The sequence below is a fragment of the Phragmites australis genome, chromosome 19 (genome assembly GCF_958298935.1).
Source record: "Phragmites australis chromosome 19, lpPhrAust1.1, whole genome shotgun sequence".
NCBI classification, from domain to species: Eukaryota; Viridiplantae; Streptophyta; class Magnoliopsida; order Poales; family Poaceae; genus Phragmites; species Phragmites australis.
The window spans coordinates 3,044,773-3,069,762 of record NC_084939.1 but is presented as its reverse complement, the minus strand read 5'-3'; the positions used below and the strand labels follow the sequence as shown (position 1 = coordinate 3,069,762).

Genomic DNA, 24,990 nt, shown 5'->3' with positions numbered 1-24,990 from the left:
CAGAGAAGAATTCAAGCGCTGGGAGGAGGACGTCTCCATCCGGGAAGTGGACAATGAGCTATCGGCGTCGGATCTCGGTGCCCGGGAGGATTCGGTGGCCCAGCAGGAGGATGTGTTGGCCCGGTGGGAGAATGAGCTGAGTCGCCGAGAAGGCGAACTGAGTCGCCGAGAGGGCGAAGCTGCTGCTGCGGCGGCCGCCGCGGCTACCACGGCGGAGGAGAATGCGAAGCACGAGGCGGAACTGGCCGCCCGCGAACGCGCCTTGTCCGAGATGGTGGCCAAGGCGAAGCAGGCTGCCGCCCCCGCCGCGGCTGGCGGTTCTTCCGGTCCGACCGGGGACCAGGGACTCGAGGCACAGCTGCGGGCCGCCAAGGAGAAGCTCGAGACCGCCTTTGTCTCGCGGGTCAACCTCGAGCATATGCTGGAGGACATACTCCGGCGGATGCGACGGGCCGTGGAGAAGGGTGGTCTCGGACGGCTTGTCGACGACAAGAAGGGCGATGGCCCCGCACGACAAGTGTTGGGGCTGCAGCAGGTCTGCGAGCGCCTCGAGACCCTGTCTTGGGCAGTCCAGGAACTTGCCGCCCAGGAGGGACGTGGCTTGGCACGTGCCGTGGCCGAGCACGTCCTGGCCTGCTACCGAAGCAGGGACCCGAACTTCCCACTGGAGTCGGCGCGGGAGGGAGTGGTCGAGGCTGAGGGGGAGGCCGCCCGGGCAGCGGTCCGGAGTACCACCTCCGTGGTGGCGGCCGGCTTCAGGCGAGAGGTGCCGCCGCCGCCAGCCCCCGGGGACGACTCAGAGGATTCAGCCGACGCCTCCGCCGCCGACTAGATCTTTTGTAGCCTTTGTCTTTCTTTTGCCGTCTTAATGGATGTAAATATTAGGAGTGAATCCTTAGAAAACGCCTTGTATATGTCTTGTGAATATAATGGCAGCTTCTCCTTGGGCTCGCAACTCCAATTTCTCTGTGTGTTTGATGTTTCTTCTGGTGTTCTGCCTGGAAGTCCCGGGGAGTACTCAGTCGGGCCGTTCCCGACCTTCCCATCCCCGAGAAACGAAGTTGTTCCGATTGCTGACGTTGGCGCAGCCAGCCCTCGAGCTCTCGCGAGTCCGCATTGCCTAGGTTAAGAAATGAAGACACAGACTCCCTTGTCCGGGAGATAGATCGATCCCGCCCGGAACACGCCGTGCCTAATGAACACTTTTTCACTTTTCGACCACTCAGTTAGTAGAAGGGAGACGCGTGCGGGCGAGAATGTGACCAAGAGTCCTCGCGGTCCGGTGGTGCCCGGGCTTAAAACGGGCCAGACCGAGCACTGACAGCCCGCCCCCGAGGCCTGAGCTCCGGACTACCCGAGTAGCTCGAGCGATAGGATTACCCAGGGCACCCGAGGACTCGGTAGTGCTCGGGGTCCTTAAAAGCGGACCGAACACCACGACCACCACGAAGGGCTTCGGTCAGACATTATCGCAAGCACGCTACTCTTTTCTGCAAACTGCTCTGTCGTTCTGGGAAAAAGTAGACACGCGGCAGGGTTTTTTGCGTGCGAGGAAACCACCTCACCGAACAGATTAAGGCGCGAGAGCCCCCGAGAATGACTCGGGAACATAAATTTACTGAAGGTAGATTTGTCTGAATATAACCACTCACCGGACAGCTGTCGGCCTTCCGGCCCATCGATCCAGGAGGGATGTGCTTCCGAGTTCAGGTGTCGGGAACTTAATTCTTTTAACGGGGCGCCCGAGCGCCTGGAGGTGCACGAGGCTCCCAGGGTCGGGTGATCTCGACCACCCACGCCTAAGTGGTAGGACCACCCGAGGACCCTTGGGGCCGACCAAAGACCGGGGCATTGAAGCCCTCGCGGCCGAGCTGCTTGTGATCGCCAGCCTGTGACTTTAAAAGAGAAAATAGGATTTCTTTGTCTGGCGCGCTCTGCCAGTGCGGTACTTGTTATAGACTACTCTTGTTTTCGACCCGAGACCTCTCGAACACCCAAACCGGTGGACAAGAGCGGGCAGAGGCATAACCCAGAGGTCCTATGGTTTGGTGGCGCCCGGGTATGACAGACCAGACCGAGCACCGACAGCCCGCTCCGGGGGCCCGAGCTCCGGACTACTCGAGCAGCTCGAGCGATGGGATTACCCGGAGCACCCCGAAACTCGGTAGTGCCCGGGAGCCTGTCACGACACCGAACACCACAGCCTACCATGGCGGACGTAAGTCAGCGGCGACTGCTCGCATGCATACCGATCGGGATTCTTTTGTCAGCGGGGAAAGAGAGAGAGCGAAATTTCTCTCGCACAACCGAGCTCCTCACCAGACAGATTAAACATACGGAATCCAGAAAAAGTATTTTGACATAGCGATTGCTTATTGAAATACTTAATGTGCAATATTTACAAGGTTGGGCGACAGCGACTTACCCCACGGGGCGAAGCCTTCAGACTGCTCGGGCGGGGAGAAGCCCCCGGCCTTGCTGACCTGAGCCGCGAGTACGACCATCTACGGGTAGAAGCGTCGGAGATGCTCGATGTTCCACGGATTCGGGAGTGGCTGTCCTTCCTCCGTCGCCAACCTGAAAGAACCTGCCCGGGGGACCGCGATCACGGTGAAGGGACCTTCCCACACAGGGGATAGCTTATTCATTCCTTCGCGCGACTGGACGCGTCGGAGAACTAGGTCCCCCACCTCGAGAGACCGGGCCCGGACATGGCGCAGATGATAACGCCGCAGACTCTGCTGATACCGAGCCGCCCGGACAGCGGCACGCCGTCGGCGCTCTTCCAGGTAGTCCACGTCGTCGCGTCTTTGCCGCTCCTGCTCACCCTCAGAGTATGCATGCACTCGAGGGGAGCCCAGAGTGAGCTCGGAGGGGAGGACTGCTTCGGCGCCATAGACGAGGAAGAAAGGAGTCTCCCCTACCTGGCGCGCCAGCTGTCGGAGGGTGAACTACTGTCGCAGGGATCCCGAGAGACCCCTTTTTAGAGATTCGGCCGGGGGGATGATCCTGGAAAAGCTTGTTTGGGAAATAAGCGGGAACGGAAACAAATGCGATGGCTGGCGGGAGATGATCGCCCTAATGCGAGAAAAATGGGTGCACCGGGGTTTAGACAGGTTCGGGCCGCACGGAGGCGTAACACCCTACTCCTGTGTGAGCGCTATATTTATCCCTGAAGGGAATTCTTCAAGGATGTATCTGGTTCCAAGGGGAGAGCCGTTTACAAAGAGCTTGAGGCTCTCGTGTTCTAGCTTGGCTTGAGCTGGTTCGAGCGTCTGCGTTCTCTTCTTCACACACTTCCGGTCTCTCTTTTACGTGTTCTCTATCCTTTCCTTTTATAGGCGCGTCGACCTCAACATATCCTGAATGGGAAAGAGGGGATGCGAATGCCAAGGTGCCACGGAGAAAGGCGTAATCATTTCGTCTTGGCGAAGTGACAGGGGCGGTGGAGAAAGGCGGCGCGCATTCGACCACCCGCCACTGTGGAAGCCCTCAGGCGCCATAAAGGGGGCCCACCGGGCAGCCTCAGAGGTGTCCGGTGCGCCCACCCTGTCTTGTTCTTCCGTCATGGCAGGGTGGCAGACGGAGCGCTTCGATCTTGGCAACGTTATCCTGAGGCACCCGGATGAAACGGGACGGGACCCGTGCATTTAATGGACCCACGCCCCCCTCCCCTGCCAGTGCATGGCAGGGTCTGACACTGGGTCGTGGGCAGCTGAGAATGTCAGGATGTCAGGATGTCAGGCCGCGCGTGCCTATTAAATGCGGCATTGGGCCTTTGACTGGATGACACCCTGACGACGGGACCCTTCGGGTCGTCGAATGATCTTGCGCGAACCTTCGGGGAACCGAGTCCTCGGGGGCTGCCACGTGCAGCCCCGAGCACTCTCCCCCGAGCACTTGAGTGCGACCTTCGGGGAACCGAGTCCTCGGGGGCTGCCACGTGCAGCCCCGAGCACTCTCTCCCGAGCACTTCGGTGGGACCTTCGGGGAACCGAGTCCTCGTGGGCTGCCACGTGCAGCCCCGAGCACTCTCTCCCGAGCACTTCGGTGGGACCTTCGGGGCACCGAGTTCTCGGGGGCTGCCACGTGCAGCCCCGAGCACTCTCTCCCGAGCACTTCGGTGGGACCTTCGGGGCACCGAGTCCTCGGGGGCTGCCACGTGCAGCCCCGAGCACTCTCTCCCGAGCACTTCGGTGGGACCTTCGGGGCACCGAGTCCTCGGGGCTGCCACGTGCAGCCCCGAGCACTCTCTCCCGAGCACTTCGGTGGGACCTTCGGGGCACCGAGTCTTCGGGGGCTGCCACGTGCAGCCCCAAGCACTCTCTCCCGAGCACTTCGGTGGGACCTTCGGGGCACCGAGTCCTCGGGGGCTGCCACGTGCAGCCCCGAGCACTCTCTCCCGAGCACTTCCTTCTTGGTATTTGGGCTCTGCGGATCATCGGGGAACTAGGGTGCTCGGGAACCAGAGGCGGCGGCCCCGAGCACCTTCTCCCGGGACTTAGCTTCTTCTTACCTTGCAGGGTGGTGACATGTGGCGGATGGCCAGCCTGGTCTCGGGTCTTAGGGACCCCTGGTTCTGAATACACCGACAGTCATCATGCCGTTCTTCAACGGGCGCCACGGGGAGGGCCCACCGGGCAGCCACCGAGCAGCCCGACGTGCCCGTCCGGTCAGGGCAGGCCTGACACAGCATGGCGGCAAGCGGGGCGCCTTGGGCTTCGCGATGTTATCCCGAGGAGCGCCGGATGTCCCACGACGGGACCCGTGCATTAAATATCCTCACACCTCCCTGTCAGGCCGTGGCAGGGACTGACAGCAAGCGTGGGGGAGCAGTTGGAGGTGACATGCCACGCGCCCTCTTAAATGCAGCATCGGGCCTTTCACTGGTTGACACCTCACCGCTGGACCTCTGTGGGGGCCACCGACGAAGGACTTCTTAGGCCCTCGGGGAACCGAGTGCTCGGGGACCACTGTTCGCCGCCCCGAGCACTCTCTCCCGGATATGGCCTTTCTTGGTCCTCGGGGAACCGAGTGCTCGGCGGCCACTGTTCACGGCCCCGAGTACTCTCTCTCGGAACTGGCTATTTGGGTCCTCGGGGAACCGAGTGCTCGGGGGCTACTGTTCACGGCCCCGAGCACTCTCTACCGGAACTGACTTCCCTTGGATCCTCAGGGGACTTGGGTGCTCGGGGGCCACTGTTCGCAGCCCCGAGCACACTCCTCCTGGTACTTGGCTTTTCTTGTCGTCGAGGGACTTGAGTGCTCGGGGGTCACTGTTCGCAGCCCCGAGCACTCTCTTCCCAGCACTTGGTCCTCTCGGGTCATCAGGGAACTCAGGTACTCGGGGACCACTGTTCATGGCCCCGAGTACCCTCTCCCGGGACTTGGTCTTCTCAGACCTTGGGGAGATAATCCCCGCGGGAGGGCGCCATGTGGCAATCTGCTAATCTAGTCTCGGGACTCGGGGACCCTTGGTTCCTGTGTCGCTGACAGTAACCGTCATGGAACAGATTTCCTATCAGTCCATCACCTGATACGAAGTCTATCACCAGTCGGTTGGAACTTAACCCAACCGTCAGGAAAATTATAATGGCATGTGAAAAAAGATGATTATTAATTTTGGTACAAATTGATAACATCACACACATTCATGTAACTAGAAGCTAGAGCTCATTCTATTCACATTCATGAACACATAGCTGAAGAGGTGACAAAAACTACATTCATATATTAGATCTTAAAATGGCATGTTCATACATCACAGTTCAACAAGTCTTGAGCAAAGCTGCATTCAAGAGGTCTTGCAAAATAAAGTCTCCCGTGATTTAATTTGATATGCACATCAGACAGTCAACATGCGAGCAAATACAGTGCTAGTTCATGCAATTGATAAATCAATACGTGGCAGATGGGACAAAAGTAACACAAGTTCATTTAGGTAGTTCGAACCGGCAGCAACCAAAATATTTCCGCTCCGCAAAATACTTGCAGACATCATGCCCATCTCCATATCTTCACCGAGATCCTAGTTTACTCAATGACCGTCGTTGTTGTCCACGTAGGCTGAAGCATGAGAGAATCCATCTCCAACCCCTCTCTACATGCAAAAAAAAGGATAAAAGAACCATGCATCAGAGGTCATCATATTTGTTTCAATGTTTGAGCAAAAGCTACTGAACACTTCAATTGCAGGTTCATGTCAAATTAAATATGCACATGAACCTAGTGGAAACAACAACACACTGGTCCAGCATTGATTATCACCACCAATATTAAGTAAAAGAATAGGTATACTAAATTAAGAACTACTAATCAGTTGCTAACAGCAGTCACCAGTAATTGTTGGTGTCCAAGACTTCAAGGTCGCCCTCGCCTGAAGCCGCGCCCAAGGTCCCCTTGGAGTCAGCCACCCTCACTGCGCCGCGCCCCTATGCGCCATGCAGGGTGCCTCGGCGTGCCTTCGTTAAGCCCTCCACAACCGACTGCTCTGCTTCAAGCGCACCAGACCATGGCATCCCTTGGGGCTTCGTGCACCAGGCTGGATGAAGATTCCTACCACGTCCCCTCGTTCTTCGACCTCAAGCACGAGCTGAAAGAGTGGGAGGGAACGACCCTTGTCCCATGGGATGTTAGCCTCCCCCTTGGCGACAGGGCAAGACAGCTTGAGGATGCCATCCTCGTCAAGTTTCAACTCCACCAGGGCAAGGTGACAGTCCCTGTGCACTACCCAGAGCCTTACCTCATCAAATTCCTTCACAGGAAGCATTACAAGGCTGCCCTCAAACAAAGGCGTGTCAAACACAACGATGTAGATATGTGGTTGTGTCAGTAGCGTAGCCTTGGCCAGGTACTTGGCGCGGCAATGTTCTTTAGGGTGAGGCTGTGCATTGAGGGTGTGCCTATCCACGCTTGGGCCCCGGTATTAGCACGGCCTTATCACTCTACACAACAACTATGCAACCACCTCGCATACATGCCACGCCCAGGACTCGCTCACCTCGCGCACAGGCCGCACCCAGGACTTGCTCGCTCCCAGGCATGCGCACGCTCCCGCATGGCACGGCTGGTCGCTAGTTTAGCTGAGTCTGTTAGCTTCTCTAAGAGGTTGTACATGTATAAATATGACACTCAAAGATCAATACAAGTGTGGTTAATCCCTTCCTACATGGTATCAGTGACCAAACGATCTGATCTCTCCAATCCGTTCGCTCCAACTTCCGCTGCCATGGCCACCTCCCCACATGACTCCTCCAGCGTCGTCGCCCTTCAGGCCACTCCTGCCTAGGTGGTCCAAACTGCGAACATCCACTCTCATGTTTCGGTGGTGCACGACATCAACGAGTCTAAGTACAACCAATGGTGGTGTTTCTTCAACTCCGTCCTCGGCAAGTTCGGCCTCGACACCCATGTCCTCTCCCCGCCGCCGCTGGAACAACGTGACATCGAATGGCTAATGAACGACCATAGCATTGTCAATTGGCTCTACACCACTATCACCAAGGACGTCTTCGACATCATCCACAAGTTGCGCTCCTCTGCCTTCACCATTTGGCACACCATTGAAGGCCTCTTCCGCGACAACGAACTCCAACGCGCCGTCTACTTCGAGGTCGAGTTCGGTAAAGGCGACATGAGTATCACTTAGTACTACTCCCGCCTCAAGACCCTCGTCGACAACCTTCGTGATGACGGCCAACCCGTCTCTGAGCCCAGCCATGTACTCATCTGATGTGAGGCCTCAACCCCAAGTACCGACACGTCATCCCCGTCATCACCTCCAAGTTCCCGCCCCACATGTTCATGAGTGCTCGCTCATACCTGCTACTAGAGGAGCTTCGCGATCAGCACGACGACAAGTTGCAAGCAGGGCAGGCTCTTTTTGCCGACCACGGCAGGTCCTCTTCCTCCACCGTTGGATCCGCCGATGGCGCCTCTAGAATCGGTGGCAACTGCACCAAATATTGCAACAAGAAACACGGCTCCAGTTCCACCTTTGGCCACACCCCTTCTTCCGCAAGCGGCGGCGACACACAACAGCAACACCCCTCCGTCCCTGGGACTCCGTGGGCTGCCGGATATAACCCTTGGACCGGCCTTGTTCAGGCCTGGCCCATGCGGTTCCGCACCCCTGGAGCCGGCGTCCTGGGACCCTGTCCGCCATTCCAGCCTCAACAAGCGATGACAACACTACACCAGCCCGCACTGCTAGGCCCACCCGAGAATTCCAGTTCTCCTAACTGGGACCAAAGTGCGCTCCTCGCAACGCTCTCCTCTGTCAGCGTTCAGTCCCAGCCGCCACCAAGCGCTGCCGACTGGTATCTCGACACTAGAGCCTCCACTCATATGTCCAACGCGCCTGGTAACTTCAACTCTCCAAAACCACTCCCTTTCTCCACCTCCATTACAGTCGAAAACGGTGCGCGACTGCCTGTCACACATTCAACCACCACCACTATTCCAACATCTTCCTCACCTTTGCATCTTAACAATGTTCATGTCTCCCCTCCACTCATCAAGAATTTGATTTCAGTTCACAAACCTACTCGAGACAATAATGTTTCTATTGAATTTGACCCGTCTGGCTTTTCCATCAAGGATCTTCCAACTCGTAAGGTGAGGCTCCGATGTGAGAGCTCCGGCAAGCTCTATCCTCCGCATGTGCCACGACAGCTCGCCCTCAGCACCTCCACCGTGACAATCGACCTGTGGCATCACCACCTCAGGCATCCTCACAATAAACTCCTTTTCTCAGGTGTTAAACAATCTTGATTTCCATTGTAATAAGTCAGCCGCACACACATGCCATTCATGTCAATTGGGCAAGCATGTGCAGCTTCCTTTTCAATCCTCTACGACTCAAACTTTTTTCCCTTTTCAATTAGTTCATTTCGATGTTTGGACCTCACCTGTGCCTAGTAATTCAGGTTATAAGTACTACCTAGTGCTTCTCGATGATTACACTCACTATGCCTGGACTTTCCCCATTCGTCATAAGTCTGACGTTCTCCCGATCCTCCGCTCGTTTCACACCTGCATCCGAACGCAATTCGGCCTACATCTTCTTACACTCCAGACCAACAATGGCAAAGAGTCTGACTCCACTTCCTTGCACCTCTTCTTCTCCGCTCATGGCATTGCGCCGCGTCTCACTTCCCAATATACGTCATAGCAGAACGGCAAGGCCGAGAGGATCTTACGCACACTTAACGACTGCAGGCGAACTCTTCTTCTTCACAGTGCAGCACCGACAACGTTCTGGGCCGAGGCGCTCTCCACCACTACCTATCTCCTCAATCGGCGCCTATGTCGAGCCGCTGACACCACAACACCGCACAAATTACTGCTCGACACTCCTCCAAACTACGACGAGATGCACGTATTTGGATCGCCGTGCTACCCCAACCTAACAGCGACAACGGAGAACAAGCTCAGCCCGTGTTCCATGGCCTGCATCTTCCTCGGGTACCCTCCCAACCACCGTGGCTACCATTGCTACGATCCAAGCATGCACCATGTCATCACATCACGCCATGTCGACTTCGAGAAACTCAGTTCCCGTTCCGATGGACATCATCATCATTGCCTCCGATGACAACTCCACCACTGTACGACGACGACAACACATCGTTGCGACGCCACGAACATGTTCCTCCCCCACGTGCCGATCCGTCTCCACCAGCCACTTTGACGATCACCAATGATTCCACTCTGCGCACCTCATCACCAGGCAACTCCACCACGTCGGACGATCCGCCCACCGAACAAAACAAGTGCCGGACCAATAGCTTGCCGAACAACAACCCGCGCCACATCCCATGGTGATGCGCGCTCGCACCGGGATATTCAAACAGAACCCCAAGTACTCGTGATTGAGCTCATCTACGCCAATCTCACCGATCCTGGCCTCGATCCGCACCGCGCTCAAGGATCCCAATTGGCTTGCCGCCATGAATACGGAATTCGACGCTCTACAAGCAAACCTTACCTGGATCCTCGTGCCCCATCCTCCCGACACACGCGTTGTCGGAGGATGAACTCCTGTCGCAGGGATCCCGAGAGACCCCTTTTTAGAGATTCGGCCGGGGGGATGATCCTGAATGAGTTCGTCGGAGAAATAAATGGAAGTGGAAATAAATGCAACGGCCGGTGGTGGGGGATGATCGACCTAGTGCAAAGAGAAATAAATGCACCGGAGTTTAGACAGGTTCGGGCCGCACGGGGGCGTAATACCCTACTCCTGTGTGGATGCAATATCCTTCCTCGAAGGGAATCCCTCAGGAATATATCTGGTTACAAGAATATATTGTCTAACAGAGAGCTTGAGGCTCCCTTGCTCTAGCTCTGCTCAAGCTTGCTTGCGGTGTTCTTCGGATGATGTCTTCGATCGTCTCGATCTGTCTTCGGATGTTTTCTCTTTGGTCTCCTTTTCGCCTCTTTTTCTCCTACATCCTGTGTTATCCATCCCTTCCTTTTATACGCTCGTCGACCACGACATACTCCAAATGGGAAAGAGGGGGCTCAAGTTCCAAGACGCCAAGACTGAGAAAGGCGTTATCATTCCCTCTGGGCGAAGTGACAGGGGCGGTGGAAAAACGCGGCGCGCATCCGACCACCCGTCACTACGGACGTCCTGGCGCCGTTGAGAGGGCCCACCGGGCGGCCACAGAGGCGCCCGGCGCGCCCACCCTGTCTTGTTCTTCTGCCAGGGCAGGGTGGCAGGCGGAACACTTTGATCCTAGCAACGTTATCCCGAGATACCCCGGATGATACGGGACGGGACCCGTGCAATTAATGGACCCACGCCCCCCTGCCAAAGCATGGCAGGGACTGACACTGCGGCGGGAGCAGTTGGGGATGTCAGGATGTCAGGCCGCGCATGCCCATTAAATGCGGCCTCGGACCTTTGACTGGTTGACACCTCGTTGATGGGTCCTTCTGGGTCGTCGGGGCATCGGGTGTTCTCGCGCGAACCTTCGGGGAACCGAGCACTCGGGGGCTGCCACGTGCAACCCCGAGTACTCTCTCCCGAGCACTTCTGTAGAACCTTCGGGAAACCGAGTGCTCGGGGGCTGCCACGTGCAGCCCCGAGCACTCTTTCCCGAGCCCTTCTGTAGAACCTTTGGGGAACCGAGTGCTCGGGGGCTGCCACGTGCAGCCCCGAGCACTCTCTCCCGAGCCCTTCTGTAGAACCTTCGAGGAACCGAGCGCTCGGGGGCTGCCACGTGCAGCCCTGAGCACTCTCTCCTGAGCACTTGGCTCTTCGGCCCATCGGGGGACTATGGTACTCGGGGGCGAGCGGGCACCTCCCCGAGCACTTTCTTCCCGGTACTTGGACTCTGCGGGTCATCAGGGAACTGGGGTGCTCGGGGACCAGAGGCTGTGGCCCCGAGCACCTTCTCCCGGAACTTAGATTTTCCTCATCCTGCAGGAGGGACCTCGCGGGATGGTGACACGTGGTGGACGGCTGGCCTGGTCTCGGGACTCAGGGACCCCCGGTTCTTGATACACCGATACGCGTCATCACCGACAAATGGGTATTCAAACACAAACTCCGCTCCGGCGACACCCTCGAGCGCTACAAGGCCCTATGGGTCGTTAGCGGATTCAATCAACCCTCGGGCGTGGACTTCAGCGAGACTTTCACTCCCGTGGTGAAGCCGGCAATGATTCAAACTGTCCTCACCATAATCGTCTCCAAGCGCTGGCCGGCTCATCAACTGGACGTGTCAAATGCATTCCTCCACGGTCATCTTCAAGAACGGGTCTACTGCTAGCAGTCGATTGGATTCAACGATCCGCAACAACTAGACGATGCACACTTGTTGTCCCGCTCCCTCTACGGCCTACGACAAGCACCCTGTGCCTGATTCACGTGATTCGTCAACTTCGTCACGTTGATCAGCTACGTGCAAACTCACTCCGACTCATCGCTATTCGTGTTCCACACCAACATGGCCATGGCGTACCTCTTGCTCTATGTCGATGACATGGTCCTCGCGGCTTTGTTGACAAACCTGCTTCAGTACATCATCGCTCGCCTTAATACAGCATTCGTTGTTGAAGACATGGGTCCAGTTCGGTACTTCCTCGACATCGACGTTCAACGGACCAACAATAGGTTCTTCCTCTCACAAGCCAAGTGCGCTAATAACCTCTTGGAACGTGCCGGCATGAGCAACTGCAAGCCCATCGCCACGCCAGCCAACACCAAACCAAATACGTCAAGCTCTAATGGACATTAGATATCCGACGCCTCCTACCACAGCATGGCCAGAGCATTGCAGTACTTGACCAACACCAGGCCTGACACTGCCTATGCAGTGCAACAAGTCTACCTACATATGCACTTGCCTTGCGACAGCCACTCCGCAATGCTCAAGCGCATCCTCCGATACATCAAGGGCACGTGCACATTCGGCCTCCATCTTCAAGCAACGTCAAATCCAACACTCATGTCGTATTCCGACATAGACTGGGCCGACTGCCCAGGTACTCGACGATCGACCTCCAACTTCTGCATTTTCCTCGGGGATTCCTTGGTGTCGTGGTCCTCTAAGCGACAAACAATGGTCTCTTGATCAAGTGCGAAAGCTGAGTACCATGGCATGGTGAACACTATCGTCGAGTGCTCCTGGCTGCATCATCTACTCGGCGAGCTCCACTGCAGTATCCAGAAGGCGGCGATGGTGTACTGCGAAAATGTTTCCTCCGTGTACATGAGTCGCAATCCAGTTCATCATAAGCGCACAAAGCACATCGATCTGGACATCCACTTTGTCCGAGAAAATGTAGCCCTCGGCGAACTTAGAGTCCTTCACGTGCCCAACGCACCCGAGCTGCATCCCAAAGGTCATCTGGCTGACCTTCACTCAACGGGTGGCGGGGTCCTCCTCTTCGGCGGTGCCTCAAGACCTTATGACCACAGCTGAGCATTGGTAGTACAGGACCAAGTTTCGTGCCTTAATTCATCTGGATGTCTTGGAGGATTACTTGAGTTGTTCTCTTTTCCTGTAGGGCTCAAGCTTCAATGCGTCATCAACTCCTATTTCTCCACCTTCCCAAACCTTTTAGTGGTTCCGGGGGAAGATTGATGGCAAACCGGGTCCTAACCAAGTATCGCAGACTGTCGCACCTCCAGAGACGTGCCTACCCGAATGACCACCCGAGGGGTTGGTAGGCCCTCCGGCGCCACGATGACTATGACAACGACTGCAACAACATGCAAGAACAGCGTGGCCAAGGCTGGTGTGGCATGCAGCACGCTGAGCACTGGGGGGGGGGAGGGTCCGTAGGGACTGCACGCACTCACCGCGCCGGGGCTGTTTTGCTTGGGGCTCCTCAGGTGGTGGCAACAACTGGGAGTTGCTGCCACCTGCCCTCGCTTCTGCGCAAAAAAACAATGAGCCCAACGACGTCAAAGATGTGGCCTCCAACCGTAGTGCCAAACTTGCGCTGCCCAAGTTGAGCGCCCCGGGTTCTGAACTTGAGCCCAACCTCCTGTCCATGGCCTCAGAACCCAGTGGCGATTCTGAGCTACCTTCAGCTCGGTTGCCTGCCCTACAGCTGGTCCAAAACTGGCGTGTTGGGGCCCTGGAATCTCTTTTCGTTTCACAGACCGTGTTGATCAGGGCCCTCTTCGAGCTCTCTCAGAAGAGGCACCTAACGTGATTTTGAAGACGCTAAAAGCTGTGCAATCCTGTATAACTTATGTGCAGGTATCCCAAGTAGAGGGGATGCGAGGTTGCGCATGGCGGTGTGGGTGTTGGAGAACGGTCTCACGGGCCCCCTTCGGATATAGAATCGAAGACCCCTGTGGCTACTGTTTACTGACAAAACTTACAATTATCGTGGATCTGTCATGTCGCAGGAATCCTTTGGCAACCCGAAGGTACCTCACGGACGCTCGGCGCTACAGGAGCGTGTCCAGGAGCCGAGATTTGTGAAGCCTGTGTTGGGCCTTCAGAAGCTGACCGAAGGCCTTCGCTGGGTGTCGCGAGGGGATCAACCAGAGGGACACCGAAGGTGCTATCGTAGGTGAAGCCTTCGGCGGGCCTTCGGAGGCCAGTCGAAGACCATCACACGGTGCCACGAGGAAGTCGACTGAAGGTGCGTTGAAGGTGCCGATGGCCATAGACCTTCGGGAGTCCAAGCGAAGGGAGGACCGTCGCTAGTAACTGATGACAATAAAGGGAAGGATTGTAAATGAGACAGATGTACTTAGGACAATACCATAGTACCCACGAATATGCTGGGAATGTGGCAGTTATAGAGGTATAATTGCACATTGTAATCGAGAACGATCGGGTACGACCTATAAATAGAGATGCACTGTAACCAAAAACACAGATAACATCAATATCAGTGAATAGTTCCCCACTTAGTGTGTGTTCCCATCTGGCCTTCGGATCACTCCAGGATTCCAAAGGCCCACCACTTTTTTCGGTTACGCAAATTTCCAATAGTTGGCGCCATCCGTGGGGACCGACACATTCCGAAGACAAGCCACCCAAAAAGAAGTCGAAGGGTGTTGATGCACCAGCAATGCAACAAACACAACAGCCTCCGGAGGGGGACGCGATCGCGACCACCCCCTCCAACGTGGTGGAGCTGATCAATGCTTAGATTGAACTAGTTGAGGAGCAGCATGAAGAGCAACATGGTGCGACCATGTTGGCCGATGAGGATGGTCGGGTTCACGAAGGGCAAGCTCACCAGGGGGAAGCAAATGCTTCGATGCGAAGGGTTGAGGACGGCCTTCGCACTCATTTTGAAGCTTCGTCAGAATGCCCCTTGTGTCAAAAAACATGAAGCCTTAGATCATTTGCAAGACTATGAATGCGACGAAGAAGAAGAAATCGAAGCAGACAAAATTGCACACCTAGAAGCCGAAGACCTAGAAAGGCAAATAGCATAGAAGAAGCGTATACTAGAGAGTTTAACAGCAAGTTGGAAGGCGGTTGAATATTGTTGTCGTGTTGGCGAAGCCAGAAGAATGCTGGAACAGTTACATGGCCAGATCAACGTGTTGCAGCACGAGCGCGAGGATGCTCGAAACACTATCACCCCTCCGTCAACGTTAGCGGCATGACCCATGAAAGACCTTCGGTACAGGTCACACGAGGCGATCTAGACTCCCTGCTCTCCTCTGGCTTGCAGAACTAGCCTCGGTCTTCAGGTTTCGAAATACCGAGAGTGGTCATGTTTGATAAAGAGTCAGATCTAAAGAAGTTCGTTATGAGCTTTGAAACAACAATCAAACCCACTGATGAAGATGAAACAGTATTGATGAAAACCTTTATGTTAGCCGTAAAAAGAATAGCAAGATCCACCATTCCGTTTTCTATTTTTTGAGACGTTTTCGTTTTCTCTGTTCTTGGAAGTGGACGCAAACGGCACGCTAACATCCGGAAAGCCGGCGGCGAAGACGAATGTCGAGCCCAGACGTACGTGACTGCTCGATCACAGCACGTACAGGGCCCACGTGCGGCGCCGCTTGCTTTACTGCTGTCCACAGTCCACACTGCGCCGTGTCCGGCCGACTCGTGTGGGCGCGGCGGGCGGGTAAGTGACGCGCGCCCACGTGCGGGTGGTGTGGAGACGCGCACGCACGGGTTCGAACCGGACGGACGGACGCTGCAGCTGCACGTACACTGCACACCTGCTCCTTCTTTTCCTCCTCTGATGGACTCAAAAGGTTGCAGGCGTCCTCTAAAGAAAGGTTGCAGGGCATACATAGAACGACACAGGTGCCTGTCTTGTTTGGTACCCCAGCTATACAGATGGCAACGGATCTGTCTTCGTCGGATTTTGCTGAAACGCACTGAACTCGAAATCTGACTTACTAAACTCGATCTGAATCGAAATCAATATTAAGTGTAAAATCATCTTCACTCTGGTTCTGACGAGAACCCAAAATCCGACGGGGCAACTCAAAATCCGACAGTGAGAGAGCGGCGCGGGTGAGCAGGATGGATGGGGCGCGACGGGCGAGCAAGGTTGGCGCAGCACAGCGGGCGATCGGGGCAGGACGGGCGAGCTAGATGGGCGAGGTTTTGATGACACTCACTGGTAAAAAAACATATTCAAATCCGAACTTAACCTGAGTGGAGATTCTAACCCGATCCAATCCGATAGCTACAAGTCGATACGTACTGTGTGCTCGTGGGAAAAGGGACACCACGCCTCACCTGTTCCAACGACGACCGGCGTGTGAAAATGCGACCGATCGATCGGCCGTGCAGTGTTACATGCAGTGAACGAACCGGCCAGGCCGGCTGGCCAACTTTCTCCCCACATGACTGATGACACACGCGTCCGTCGCATCCGTTCGCCGGTCTCGTGTGAATTCACGTACGGCAGCAGCCTGTATACCTGCCACCGGTTAACGCTCCTGTGTTCGATCGATGTGCATGCACTCGTCGCGAACGCAAGATTTTTTTGGGAAACGTCAGGAGCACCGCCGAAATTTCATTAAGAGATAAATAGAGTGTATTTAATAAAAACTAAAAAAAAGCATGTCACAAACAGTGACGCGGCCAAAAAACGCCACATAGTCCATCTATGTTAAAAAAGGAGAAAGCACATGTAGGATATCATTCCTACATGAACAGGGTTCATCAACTTTACCGTGTTTTGAAACGTGCGACGGTTCCTTTCCTTCGAGACATTTAACACAAGATTCTTGCTTTAATCCCAAGGTAAGTCGGTAATTGAGAGCTATATATTGATCTCATACAACATCTTTGCGTGATTTTTTCATTCTAAATAAATCCTAGCGATCGCTTAATACGTGTTCGGAGCTTTTTATCAACGGTGACCGATAGAAAACACGGTGTAACTCGCGAAACCGCTCACAAGTGAGTGTGTTCTAGCATGCATAGCGGTATATTCAGATTGCTTTAAAAAAATTCCTCTGTACACATAGCATTTGAAATGCGACAAATATATACTGGTACTAGCTTACTGCCTTGTCTTGCGTCGAACATATATATAGGATGGAGAATATATTTTGCATGTCTTGTCATGCTTCGGAGTACTAAGTAAAACACATCAGTCGTCGCTCTACTGTTGCCGATACGGCCGCTTACTCGTCTACAGGGATTGTGAAGGTTGTCGCAGTAGGTAATGGCTAGCCACTCCAACAAGCTACATATAATAAAACTATATGTGTATATATATTTATATCTATAAAGATAGATAAATATATAGATGGATATGCCCACCAAAATAGTCAAAGGCATTATGGAGCAGCGACTCATGGCGCCTCGTTGCTTTCATCGTGTTAGTCTTGAAATGTGCAACGTGAATGCGACCATATTACATGTCGGGGCATCTGTTTCCGTTCATCTTGCTCTCCTAGTTACGGTTTGTTTGGAACACACGGAATTTACTAGGATTCCTAGCTTTTGAAAAAAAAAATACTGGGATTCTTCTGAAAGTATATGGCGAATTCTCAAATTTCCTAATTCTACAAATTAATTCTCAAACGTGATATTTGTCAAATTAATTCTGAAATATCCAATCCGATAAAATTTTGACTTTTTTTACCGCGCTTAGAATTCCAAGAGAAGTGTCCCATAATTAGTAACTTGAGACGATGACACTATTAAGCTTTAAAACATGTTGCTTTGTCGTTGCTGCTGCTGCTTCAATCTGTCGTCATCTTCAATGTGCACATCTAGAAAGAAAACTTTGAGCTCTAAAATGTTAGAGCTTGTGAGAACTAACGTGGATGATCCGCCTTTTATGCCATGCGAGGGTGCCAGCAGTGAGCAGCATGTGCATGCATAAGGACGGACGGTAAATGTATAAATTGGCCGGCAATGCATGCAAAAACAAAGAATAAAAAGAACACAAGAGAGAAAGATGTTAAAGGAGGAGACACTAGTGAAAAACAGATACTTGTCCTAGCTTGCTGATGAGGTTGGTGTGCAGCTCCCTCCTAAGCGTTGAACGCTTGACCAAACTGTCGAAAGCGAGAAAGGAACGACCAAGGGGACAGCCGGACAGGGAATAAAGCTCGCGTGGCATGGACTCACTCGATCGCAGCGGGAGTGAGAGGAAAGCCATGCATGCACGCCGGCTGCAGCTTTCGACCTTAGACTACTCCTAGCAGTTTCTCTTTGGAAACGAAAATCTTGTCGCGAGAGATTTTTGTTTTCTTCAGCGTTTTAATAGTTTTTCTTCGTAGTTTTCATCACGAAGGGATTTTAAAGATCATTTTTTTCGTAACGAGATTTTCTTTTTTTCTCTTCACGATTCCTCTTAAAGAAAAATTGTTAGAGATAAAAGAAAATAAAGAGAATAAGAATGCAGAAAGAAATCGAAAAAGAACAGAACGAAGATGATGTTAACAGCTCGAGGCCTGCAGGCTGCACGTCAAGTCCCGGAGAAGATGGCGCGCTTGGGGCCAAAGTTTCTCATCGTGAGCAAACAGGATGGCCACAATTTTCTCCGCCAAGCACCAAGCACTGCACACAGCTGTGGGCCTACATCTCTTTCATCACACACTTGTGCGAGTGACCACTTGCACGCTTTGAGATTCGGACTAGAGCTCTGCCGCCCAAATCAATTTCAAAGATACTAAAAGTTGTTCAATTTGTCCTAAATATATATATTGAGCATGAGCTTTTAATATACCACGAAACCGAATAGAAAGGATTTGAACCCGGGTGAGCAGACAGGTTAAACCAGGCTTTTGCACTACTAGACCGTGACCGATCAGACGAGAGGAAGGAAACAAGAAATGAAAAAGTTTGCCCCATCATCATGATGAGGTAAGCTCATGTTAGCGTCACAGGGATCGATAACTTATTAAGAAAAAGGTAAATTAGAACACTTAAAAATCAATAAGATAAATCTATCTTAAATTCTATCTAATAGTACTCTAAATTTATCTATATAGCAATATTATCCATGCATGTGATCTCTTAGCTGGCTGGCCGCTGAAAAGACAGATAAATTGACAACTAATGTCACAGCGCAGAACGACATGAACGATTCATGGCTCAGATCCAAATTTGAGGCTGGCTAGATATCCAAGATTGTCAATGCACAATTCATGCATATTAATTTGGTCCCATTCACGTACTCGTACTATATACAAATTATGCCAACCAAAGTAACATAAATTTTCCATCTAAACCTAGGGACGATGTTGCCAGTACGTACTTCCAGCTGCCAAGCACCACATTTGCACATGGAAATGAAGGCCCATGTGAAAGTACAAGGTAATTACAAGACCCTGCTGTTCAAGGAAAAAGAAAATATATGTAAAACAGTTTCAAGAAAAAAAGAAAAATTAAAGAGCATCATATAGAAGTAGTTAACATCTTGATTTTGCATACACAAACATCACGGCCGCCCGCCTAATTATCTAATCAATCGCCCTTTAACTCGCTTCTCCCTCTCCTTTTGTACTCTTTTCAAAATTAACGGCATCATTTTTAATTCTCTTTTGAGAACTACGGCATGAAGAGCTTGTTGCCGCACTTGCAGCGCCACACCTCCGGGTAGTACTCCCACTGGGGGCCGATCCCCGGCTGGATCGCCACGCGGGTCGCCTTGCATGGCGTGCACCGCCCGCACCGCTGGTGGCACGTCGGCGGCGACGAGCCCGGCCCGACCAGCCACCGCCGGCGAGCCGGCGTGGCGTCCTCCGTCGTCCACGAGCCCACCAGCGCCGACGAGTCTATCCTCCTCCTCGTGAGCGCCGCTGCTGGCAAACGGATTGGCCTCCCTGCGGTGACAACTACGGTAGTACATATATATTCACCGTCAGAATTAATACACACTTGTTAGAAGGTAACTGAATAGACATAGCTATCGCTTATTTGCAAATTATGCTAATCTACAAATTAAAGGCATATATTCAACGTTAGAGCCTCGTAAGAAAGTTGTGAGAATCAGTTCGATGTTGTAACAACCATAACGAAATTCCTGTGTTTCAAACAGACTTACCCGAAATACTTACTAATACTAGCAGTATACATATAGTACAGACACATGATATTATTTCTTGTGGTGACTGGTCGATTAGATTGCTAGTTTGATTTGTGTGGTTAGGGTCTAAGCAGGATAGGGAACATACGGTTGGCGTCCTAAATGTTAAGTAAGTGAGACCAAGATGTGTAATATCAGGGGCCGATTGGCACATACGTGCGTATTGAATGGGGACTACGGAGAATCTCTGTCCTCCCTGCACAGCTGCACTACAGTGGGTGTCGTATGTGTGTGTGAGAGAGAGAGAGTGAGCAATGAACTGAATTGTGTCGTGTGTGCTCTTCTGGACCAGACTGCCACTGCACTGCCAGGGTGTGGGCACCAGGACGACTGCATGCAGGAGAAAGGCTTGTCTGGTTGCTGAAGACCAGATGAATATGACAGAGAGGAGGAAAACTCCTTGACAATATTTAATTTGTAGCAAAGGAGGAGGAAAACTTGTTGATTGTTCTTGAGTTCTTTCACTGGGATGGGAAAAAAACAACTTGTTGAATGTTCTTGAGATCTTTCACTGGGATGGGAGGAAAAAAACCTGTTGATTGTTCTTGACTTCTTTCACTGGGATGGGAGGAAAAAAACCTGTTGATTGTTCTTGACTTCTTTCATTGGGATGGGAGGGGGAAAAGGGAAGCATGGACGAAGTTACATAGATTGTGTTTGGACAAGAAATATTTTTAAACTTAATTAGTGCACATGATGGGAGAATAATGGAGCAGAGAAAGACAGATCGAATAATTTCGGCAATCAAGGTAGCACAACGGATTTGCATCAAGGGAGAAGAGAAAAGAAAGTGATTTCACCTAAAGTATATTTTTGAGAAATTTAAACGGTTTCTTTGAGGAATCTCATCAAAAGTATAGAGTTCCAGCTGCTTTCTATTTCTCCAGAATTAGCATGGCAACAAGACCTAGCTACTTAAAGATTTGCTCGTTGCTTTACAGTAAGGTGACACCAACAAGATAAAGGGAAGGAGGGAGATTTATTTAATTTTTAAGGGAGGGAGTACTTATACCTAGAGAGTTTAGAGACTGCATGCTAAATTGCTAAGAACGTACAAGAACATCACCAATAAAATTTAGGTTTCTTGAGAGAGAAATGTTGGAGCAGATCGAAGAGCAGCTAGCTAAACCTAGTGGAAATTAAGTAAAACATGCCAAGAACTATATATAGTAGCTTGATGAACCTAAAGATCCCCATGAATTTACAAATTAGTCAAGAGAAGGCACCGAAATAAGAGGTGAGAACCGTAAAAAGGCAAGAAAAGAGAGCAACAGCAAAGACATCGATCATATCGAAGATTACTCAAAAGGCTACATGTACACTCACATCAAAAGGAGATCTAAGAAAACCATCAAACAAAAGAAGCTAGTGGCGCTTACCCATGGCCGCGGTGAAGAGGACGATGGCTAGGAGGGCGGCGGCGAGGCGGCGCCGGCCGCTCCACCTCCTGCAGCTCACGACGCCCATCTCTGTGAAAGAAGAGGTAGCACGCAGATCTTTCACTCCAGCAGCAAGAACGCGAACCACAACACGACCGGCGCGCGCAGAGGCTCCCTGCTGGCCGGCCGGCCGGCAGGGCTGCAGCTAGGTAGCTACCTCGCTAGCCAGCAATGGCGGCGAGTAAAGCAAGGTAGCAGCCGGTTGTCGATCGATCTGAAGTACTGATCCGATTCGCAAGACCCCGAGCGCAAGGGCGTGCGTGCGCGCGTGCGCGCCAGTTAGTAGTCAGAGACAGTCAGTCACAGAACTCACAGGCAGGCAAACGCTTTAGAGAGAGAGAGAGAGAGAGAGATGTGGCCGGGGAGAAGAAGAAGAAGAGGGTAGCAATGTGTAGGTGCACTGCCGCGTCACTGTGCGAGAGGGGGGAGAGGCGGTGGTGTCTGTCTGATGGCAGTGGCTGTCCCAGCGCGCAACAGGCAAGTGTATAGCACGTTGCATGTAGCGGCGGTGTGTGTACACGACACAACGTGACTTGTGATTGTACCGCGTACCTGCCCTGCAGGCCCGGCCTTGACCAAGAGGGGAGAGAAAGAAGACACTGGACGCGCACTGTGCTCCGTGTATAAAAACATGCATGGTCAGCTCAAGTTTCACGTGAAACAGCTAAGTAGTCAAGGCAACTTTATTGATAATTATACAGAAATTACATCGTCCACAATATTGCTCACAATAAAGTTAGGGATTCATCGACCCAATTACAAGAAAAGTTGTCATCATAACTAATTTTAGCGATTTCATGAGCAACTCTGTTTACATCTCTTAAATAATGAACAAACAATGAAACAGCTAGTAGCTAGTACTATATAATTGCACAAGTGACTGGTTGCAATACAACTATTGGTTTGAAAATGGCTGTTCAGCACGAATCTCGAAGCCAGTTTGACAATATGGATAGTACGATTTATCCCCTCTATAATATAAGTATGAAAACCTGGCATTCGCAAGGCAACGGACGAAGCAAACCCGGTCACTCGCCCCTCCTCTCACAATTGAACCAGTTTAGGGCTCGAAGAAATGTCGGTTGGCAACCTGGTTCAAAATTTTGGTGTGCGGCCCCCAGGCTCAGGCCTAGGCAGGAAAAGGAATTGGGAGTTACTAATTTTCAATCGAGTGAAAATAATGATATATTTCACTCGACAACATTAATCATTAGATAAAGATCTAACGATCGATAAAAAAAACTGATTTACAAGTGAATAATATTTTTTTATAGTAGAAATATAAATAATTTCGTGGTGCATACCAAATAAAAATCAATGATTGAGTATAGATCAAAGACAGACGTATGATCGAACGATCGGACAACACGTCGAGTGAAACAAAGCTATTCTTTTAGTCGATTGAAACATAGTAAATATGGAAAAAAAAATTGACCGAAAATTGATGATAAATCTGGTTTACTATGCTTAGAGGTATTTTATTTGAATTTTGTTTAAATTTATTTAAATTTATTTCAATTTTATCCGATATATCCGATAAATCATGTTTATTGGTGATCTTCAATAAATTTTATTTACCGGTAAAAAAAACTCTAAACCTAGATACTCTGGTCAAAAAAATGCTCAGGTCTACTACTTGCAAGAGAAATTTAGTAAACTCAAACTGTTAGGGTATATATCATCCCATCTATTTCACTTGATTGGCCAGTTTGCTGCATGGTTCAGTCTGGCTCAACAAAGCCGATAGAGGTGGATTCCCCCGATCCAATACGACCATATATATTTTCAAATCTAGCTGTGCGCAGCGCTGGCAAAATGCTTTACTTGCGCCTGACTGCTGACACACGCTGAAGAGACTGATCACCTTCCTCGAAATCTTGCTTGCATCCGAGCCGGCCTCAACCTCAAGTAGGGCTTAACAGCCTACGTCTAGCTAGCTAGGGCAAAGCATGCACTGCCTCAAGCATGTTCATGGACATGGATGCAAGTAGGTGATGAGTCGCTTTTGAGCCGGATGTGTCGCATGGGCTGCGTCGAGGGGCATATGATCTGTCGAGTATATGTTTAGATATACGTACGTATATGTATCCAATAGGCAATAACCATGCATGCATGTGCAATGTCCGTATGTACATATATGTTGCTATGGTTACGTGCATATACTTTGTGTGAAGACCGGAATAATATATTTCCCTTATCTGAAAACTACGTATATATGTTGCTGATTTGATCTGCAAATGTAACTGAATGATTTTCGTGGGAATAAGTAGCAGTCATACGTCCATTTTGACGGCTCGGATCAGCCAAAGCTGGCTTCAACACTAGCTAGCATGCAAGAGCATACATCGATCGCGACTTCATGCTTGCCAGGATGGATCCGACCGGTTCCTCCTTCAAACGGACGGCTCAGATCAGCTCCGCGAGCTATTTATCCTGGTATATATGCATGCGTTGTATTGTGAAGGTACTCAAACACCGCCTCTTTCAATCTCCTCTGCCCTCTTAGGAATCCGTTGTCTTGAGTGCCGTGCCACGGATGTGGGAGAGTTCGAGTAGGAAGGAGTATGGGGAGCTTGGTCCAGATCTATGGTCGTCGATCTCACCGGCGGGGATGGCGACTCCACCGTGGCCTAAGATTGGGGGCAATCCCTTAGGCCGGTTGCAAAGGGTTACAACTCAAGTGGTCGGTAGCCCAGTTCGGCCCATTAGGCCTACGGTCGTGACGTGTCAGTACTCCCACCTAAATATCTTCGTCCACTCCTCCCGTTCGGTGCCACATGCTTGGCTCTGAATCCCCAAATCCACCACTCACATAGAGCTAGGGTTCCCAGCCTCCAGCGATGATGTCCGCCCGATTCGATGATAAGGCAAGGAAGGTAAAGCCCCTCGAGCTCCCCCTGCCACTAGAAGACTTGTTTGCTCAAGTGGTCAAGAGAGGGATCATGGCTAGGTGACAAGACTAATATCAAGGAAGATCTTGGGAGAAGAGACGACCAGAAGAGATCTGGAAGGATGATGATGATCTCCTAGCAAGAGATCTCCACAGAGAGCGCGACCTCCATCACAAGCTACAACGGAGCATTGGGGCGCAGAACGAGCAAGGAGGCTCGCACAATCATACGAGAGAAGAGATCCACTCTCAGGGCCATGGTGACCGAGGAGGTGGCTTCGCGGATCAAGACCTATAACTGGCCATGGAGGCTGGGGATCTTGTGGATATGACCACAGATCTAATATGGACTCCGCTGAGACAAGGGGAAACCAAGAGGGATGACAAGAGCGTAGATCGGTGGACTGGCAGCAGGGAGGGCAGCATCAATGGAGTCAGAACCGCCAAGGTTTCAGAGGTAAACAACCCAAACTGCCTAAGCCTGTAGAAAGGATTAGGTGCTTCAGGTGCCAACATGATTGTCGGTGTAAAGAATAGTGGGGTCCCCTCACGGGTGGACCCATGCCAATAAGATATCAACAGGTAATGCATGCCACGTTTTGTCCGGAACCGTGGTCATCCCGCATGATCAGTCAGTAACCACGTGACCAGGCAGCG

At 51.9% G+C, this 24,990-nt stretch overlaps 1 protein-coding gene across 1 annotated transcript; it reads right to left on the bottom strand.

The window, feature by feature from the left end:
* Positions 1–19,077: 19,077 nt before the first annotated feature.
* LOC133900667 (EPIDERMAL PATTERNING FACTOR-like protein 4) lies at positions 19,078–21,954 on the bottom strand. The gene is made up of 2 exons (XM_062341873.1): positions 21,384–21,954; positions 19,078–19,753 (listed from the first exon to the last, which is right to left on the bottom strand). Exons 1-2 carry the CDS (start codon positions 21,469–21,471, stop codon positions 19,467–19,469), a joined length of 375 nt encoding a protein of 124 aa, XP_062197857.1. The 5' UTR covers positions 21,472–21,954; the 3' UTR covers positions 19,078–19,466.
* Positions 21,955–24,990: the final 3,036 nt, after the last annotated feature.

Excerpts from the sequence above, each read along its gene's own strand:
- LOC133900667 (XM_062341873.1), bottom strand. The coding sequence starts at position 21,471 with ATGGGCGTCGTGAGCTGCAGGAGGTGGAGCGGCCGGCGCCGCCTCGCC. Across the intron at positions 19,754-21,383 it reads CCTCTTCACCGCGGCCATGG|TTGTCACCGCAGGGAGGCCA; the intron begins GTAAGCGCCACT and ends GTACTACCGTAG.